The sequence below is a fragment of the Triticum urartu genome, chromosome 6A (assembly GCF_056163025.1).
Source record: "Triticum urartu cultivar PI428250 chromosome 6A, HENAU_Tu73, whole genome shotgun sequence".
In the NCBI taxonomy this organism is placed as follows: domain Eukaryota; kingdom Viridiplantae; phylum Streptophyta; class Magnoliopsida; order Poales; family Poaceae; genus Triticum; species Triticum urartu.
Window position 1 is genome coordinate 563,376,568 of NC_141878.1, and position 6,492 is coordinate 563,383,059.

The 6,492-nt window shown below is 45.7% G+C and overlaps 1 protein-coding gene across 1 annotated transcript; it reads left to right on the forward strand.

Annotated features, from left to right (window-relative positions):
• Positions 1–4,596: 4,596 nt before the first annotated feature.
• LOC147966354 (uncharacterized) lies at positions 4,597–5,158 on the forward strand. Its single transcript, XM_087530799.1, has one exon. It carries the CDS (start codon positions 4,597–4,599, stop codon positions 5,044–5,046), a length of 450 nt encoding a protein of 149 aa, XP_087386925.1. The 3' UTR covers positions 5,047–5,158.
• The last annotated feature ends 1,334 nt before the right edge of the window (positions 5,159–6,492 follow it).

Here is a 6,492-nt window from a genome sequence, read left to right on the forward strand (position 1 = left end):
TCCAATCTCCTAGGGGGGTGCGGCCAAGGGGAGGAATCCCTCCTCCCCAAGGCACCTAGGAGGTGCCTTCCCCCTTTAGGACTCTTCCCTTCTTGAACCCTAGGCGCATGGGCCTCTTGGGGCTGGTGCCCTTGGCCCATATAGGCCAAGGCGCACCCCCTACAGCCCATGTGCCCCCCGGGGCAGGTGGCCCCACCCGGTGGACCCCCGGGACCCTTCCGGTGGTCCCGGTACAATACCGGTGACCCCGAAACTTGTCCTGATGCCCGAAATAGTACTTCCTATATATAATTCTTTACCTCCGGACCATTCCGGAACTCCTCGTGACGTCCGGGATCTCATCCGGGACTCCGAACAACATTCGGGTTACTGCATATACATATCCCTACAACCCTAGCGTCACCGAACCTTAAGTGTGTAGACCCTACGGGTTCGGGAGACATGTAGACATGACCGAGATCGCTCTCCGGTCAATAACCAACAGCGGGATCTGGATACCCATGTTGGCTCCCACATGCTCCTCTATGATCTCATCGAATGAACCACGATGTCGAGGATTCAAGCAACCCCGTATACAATTCCCTTCGTCAATCGATATGTTACTTGCCCGAGATTCGATCGTCGGTATCCCAATACCTCGTTCAATCTCGTTACCGGCAAGTCACTTTACTCGTACCGTAATGCATGATCCCGTGACCAGACACTTGGTCACTTTGAGCTCATTATGATGATGCATTACCGAGTGGGCCCAATGATACCTCTCCGTCATACGGAGTGACAAATCCTAGTCTTGATCCGTGTCAACCCAACAGACACTTTCGGAGATACCCGTAGTATACCTTTATAGTCACCCAGTTACGCTGTGACGTTTGGTACACCCAAAGCACTCCTACGGTATCCGGGAGTTACACGATCTCATGGTCTAAGGAAAAGATACTTGACATTGGAAAACTCTAGCAAACGAACTATACGATCTTATGCTATGTTTAGGATTGGGTCTTGTCCATCACATCATTCTCCTAATGATGTGATCCCGTTATCAATGACATCCAATGTCCATAGTCAGGAAACCATGACTATCTGTTGATCAACGAGCTAGTCAACTAGAGGATTACTAGGGACATGTTGGTGTCTATTATTCACACATCTATTACGATTTCCAGATAACACAATTATAGCATGAATAAAGACAATTATCACGAACAAGGAAATATAATAATAATGCTTTTATTATTGCCTCTAGGGCATATTTCCAACAGCTCCGAGTTCTGCACACGTTCAAATCGGTGACGTCCCTCGAGCTCCGATCCAGCAAAACATTGAGGGAGAGTTTTGTCAGCATGACGGCGTGATGACGGTGATGATGTTCTACCGACGCAGGGCTTCGCCTAAGCACCGCTACGATATGACCGAGGTGGAATATGGTGGAAGGGGCACCGCACACGGCTAAGGAACGATCACGAAGATCAACTTGTGTGTCATGGGGTGCCCCCTTGCCTCCGTGTATAAAGGAGGGAGAGGGGGAGGTGCGGCCGGCCCTAGAGGTGCGCCTGGAGGAGTCCTACTCCTACCGGGAGTACGACTCTCACTTCTTGCCTTGTTGGAAAAGGAAGGAGGAAGGGAGAAAGAGGAAAGGGGGGCGCCCCCCCCTTCCTTGTCCTATTCGGACTAGGGGGGAGGGGGGGCGCGGCCTGCCCTGGCCGGCCCTCCTCTTCTCCCTTATGGCCCATGTAGGCCCAATAACCCCCCGGGGGGGTTCCGGTAACCCCTCGGTACTCCGGTAAAATCCCGATTTCACCCGGAACGTTTCCGATATCCAAATATAGGCTTCCAATATATCAATCTTTATGTCTCGACCATTTCGAGACTCCTCATCATGTCCGTGATCACATCCGGGACTCCGAACAACCTTCGGTACATCAAAACACAAAAACCCTAATTACGATCGTCACCGAACTTTAAGCGTGCGGACCCTGCGGGTTCGAGAACTATGTAGACATGACCAAGACACGTCTCCGGCCAATAACAAATAGCGGAACATGGATGCTCATATTGGCTCCTACATATTCTACGAAGATCTTTATCGGTCAAACCGCATAACAACATACATTGCTCCCTTTGTCATCGGTATGTTACTTGCCCGAGATTCGGTCGTCGGTATCTCAATACCTAGTTCAATCTCGTTACCGGCAAGTCTTTTTACTCGTTCCGTAATACATCATCCCGCAACTAACTCATTAGTTGCAATGCTTGCAAGGCTTATAGTGATGTGCATTACCGAGTGGGCCCCAAAGATACCTCTCCGACAATCGGAGTGACAAATCCTAATCTCGAAATATGTCAACCCAACAAGTACCTTCGGAGACACCTGTAGAGCACCTTTATAATCACCCAGTTACGTTGTGACGTTTGGTGGCACACAAAGTGTTCCTCCGGTAAACGGGAGTTGCATAATCTCATAGTCATAGGAACATGTATAAGTCATGAAGAAAGCAATAGCAACAAACTAAATGATCGTGTGCTAAGCTAACGGAATGGGTCAAGTCAATCACACCATTCTCCTAATGATGTGATCCCGTTAATCAAATGACAACTCATGTCTATGGTTAGGAAACATAACCATCTTTGATCAACGAGCTAGTCAAGTAGAGGCATACTAGTGACACTCTGTTTGTCTATGTATTCACACATGTATTATGTTTCCGGTTAATACAATTCTAGCATGAATAATAAATATTTATCATGATATAAGGAAATAAATAATTACTTTATTATTGCCTCTAGGAAATATTTCCTTCACTTAGGGCTCTCGATGGTATCCATCATGTCTACGTGACTTGATCACGGGGATGCTAGAACCCGAGAACAAGAAAAGAAAATAAAACCGGTAACTAGAAGACTGTCATAGTGACAATGTGTTTCATTCACGGGGATGTCGATATATCTTACCTGGGGTTTTGTAAAGTATCGCGGAGCAAAAGGAATAACATACAGTAGCTAAAGGTTACTCGAATATCGTCCGTGTGGGTGTAGGGGTTAATATGGATTTCCACGGTTCCGTGGTTGACTATTGGACGAAAGATGTTTCGGTCATGTCTATATTTCACCGAACTTGTAGGCTTACACGCCTAAGAGTCATTGATCTGTTGAGTATTAGATGACACGAATCTTCAATGAAGATCACCGAAAAGTCTTGGAGATGATGGCAATAATTACGAAGGAGAACCGAAAGCGTTTTAGAGAGACCATAAGTGTTTCGAAGAAAAATCAGATTAAAGCGTTTCGGAGAGACCATAATATTCTAAGTAATTCAGGTGCAAAAGACAGGAGTCGAACATACCTTCACGATCATTAATTCCATGCTTCTCTTCCTTTAGGTTGCATTCCTCGTTGTCCGGCGTAGATCAACTCCTCAGAAAATATAAACAAGCATGCAAACAAAATCCAAGAGCAAAAGAAAAGAGCAAAGGAAAACTTATTGTATTTTGGGATTTTGAAAGAAATTTCAACTGCGAAAAGAAAAATGAAAAACAAACCAAATAAAAATAAAGTGTTAGAAAGAATGAACACAAGTGTTTGACGCTGAACTACAACCTCATTGCAACTTAATAATAAATATCACCACATCTTGATCATTGTGGCAGTCGGTAATACTAAGCCCATCCTTGGCTCCACTCGGAGAAGCTGTTGTTCATGTACACTCACTAGTGGGATTTCCTATTGTAAGCATGGGTAGCCGGATAGCGACCACACGCGTACCCTCCTAGGCTTTCGTAGGCCGGCTCATTGTTCTTTTTCCAATCGGTTTTGGGAAGGTTTGATTCCAGAACCTTCCCTCTTACAAAAATTTCTTTTTTATTTTTTCTTTACTAATTTTACAAGCTTTCTCCTGATTTTTTTAAATTGCCCTTTATTTTCCTTTATTTTCTATTTTAAAAATCATTAATATTTATTAAATTCCATGAACAATGTTTTAATATGTGAACACCTTTTTGGATTCACGAATACTATTCAGAACTATTATTTTTTAAATCATGCTTTTAACTCGAGCATATTTAGTAAAATTCGGAACATTATTTTGAATTCGCAAACATTTTTCATCTCCTAGATTTTTGGAACCCATGAACATATTATAAATTTGTGACTTTCTTAAATTCGTTAACGCTTCAAAAAATTTATGATTACTTTTTAAAATTTCATAAACTGTGTTGAAATTCATGAAAAACTAAATCTTAAATATTTTTAAGTCACAAACTTTTTTAAATAAGAAATTGTAGCTTTAAATTTTTTAAAAATCAGGGATTTATTTCCCCAATTTCATAAAAAGATTGAAACCCGCTAAACTTATCTGTTTTGCAATGTATTTTAATAGAATCATTTGAAAATAACAAAATACAGCCGTGAAAGCCGCTGGCAAAACGCTATGTTGTAGATTTTTTTTTCTTTCGAGAGTACTGAGATGGGGGCCCAGCCAAGCCTAGAGCAGCCCAGTGAACGAGTATGATGATGGAAGAGGCCGGTCCGGAGACGGGAGGGGACCCGAGTCCGACTCCAAACCCTAACCCACGAGGAGAGATCGGCGAGAGAGATCCAGCGATGGGCTACGAGGGTTTTCTCTTCACCCCGTTCCAGGCGGAGGAGGAGCAGGCGGAGGCGTTCGTCAGGGCCACCAGGGCGGAGCCGGAGAAGGAAGCGGCGATCCTCAAGGCCAAGGAGGAGGCGGAGGCGGACCAGGAGCAGGCGTCCCTCAAGGCCAAGGCGGGGAAGGAGTGCGGCCCCAAGAGGAAGGCGGAGGAGGACCACGAGGAGGCACCGCCGGCAGTTGACGTGATGATACAATTTAATGGCGAGGATGACTCGGAGGACGAGTTCTACAAGGCGTGCATGGCGGACGACTCGGACGAAGGCCCGGATGCGCGCTACGCCAAGTGCAAGGCGTGGTTCGAGAGCCGCATGGAGGCCTGCAACGCTCGCCACCCTTGGTTGGTGGGCAAGGGCAGGGTGGCGGATGCTGATGCTGATGCTGATGGGTCTCTTGTGGTGTGAGAAGCTGAGATCATTGCTCTTGTGTGCAGTTCACCAATGCTATGCTATCTACTACTACCAACCATGTATCTATACCTATGTATTTCTACTAGTTGTTCGTGTGCTCATAACATCAGAAACAATCACATATCGCCGACGAATAGATTAGATACTCGGGTTCAGGAGGTCACAATAATATTACTGTAGTAGATAACACAGAGTTATTAGATTATCGGTTGCACAGGCCATTGCTGGTTCATCGGCGCCTAACTTTGACCTAGTAGTTTATAGAAAATACTTATTTATATCTGCAGTACCAATATAAAAATATGAAGCTACATCTTATGACACCGGTAGAAAAAGGGCCTATAGTCCCGGTTCTGGATTGAACCGGGACTGATGGGCCTCCACGTGGGCAGTGCGCAGAGCCCAGTCAGGAGACCCTTTGGTCTCGGTTGGTGGCACCAACCGGGACCAATAGGCATCCACGCGTCAGCATTTCTGTGGCTGGGGTTTTTTTTTTGAAAGGAGGGGGGGGGGTTGGGGGTTTTGGGGGGTTAATTTAGGTATTTCATATATTGTGTTAGCTAGCTATAATTAATAGAGAGAAGTGTCCTCTCTTATGTCCGTGCTTGGTCGACGCTACGTACTATACATACGTATAGAGAGGACTAAACACGCTGGCTAGCTAGTAAGCAAACGAAGGAAACAAAAGATTGTCATGAACATATATGCATACAGAGAGAAGTGATATCGACGACCCTCGTTCCCGATAAAAAAAAGAGGAAGAAGAAAAAAAAAGAGAAGAATGAATAGAGGAGAAGAACCCTCGAACCATCGACGACCCTGAAACCCTCGACCCCTAGACGACCCTCTTCTTCCTCTCATGTTCGAGAGGATCTCCGAGGGGTCGGGAGGTTGCCTAGTGTCAAAGGATTCAACAAAACCATGTCTTCATCATTAGGCGAAAGTAACATGTGCATGATGGTACGAAGCTCTTCAAAGTTGTTCTGGAACGGAGTCCCAGATAGGATAATTCGCTTTTTGGGTACAAAGTTCAGAAAGAGCCTTCCGAATATCGCTATTTGGAAGGCCTTTGCTGAATTCGTACCAAAAGGCGGATTATTCTATCCGGAACTCCATTCCAGAACAACTTTGCAGAACTTCATACCAACATGCCCTGGTTACTTCCGGCTAATGATGAAGGCATGGATTTCTTCAATACTTTGACACTAGGAAACCTCTCTCGACCCCTCGGCGATCCTCGACCCCTCGAACCCTCGACGACCCTGGAACCCTCGACCCCTAGACGACCCTGCTGGAACCCTTGACCCTCGAACCTATAGAACCCTCGAACCCTTGACCCTGAAACCCTCGACCCTTGACCCCCTAACGACCCTCGACCCTCTACCCTAGTTCCCGACCCTCGACCCCTCGAAGAGGAGAAATAAATAAGAAGAGGAAAAA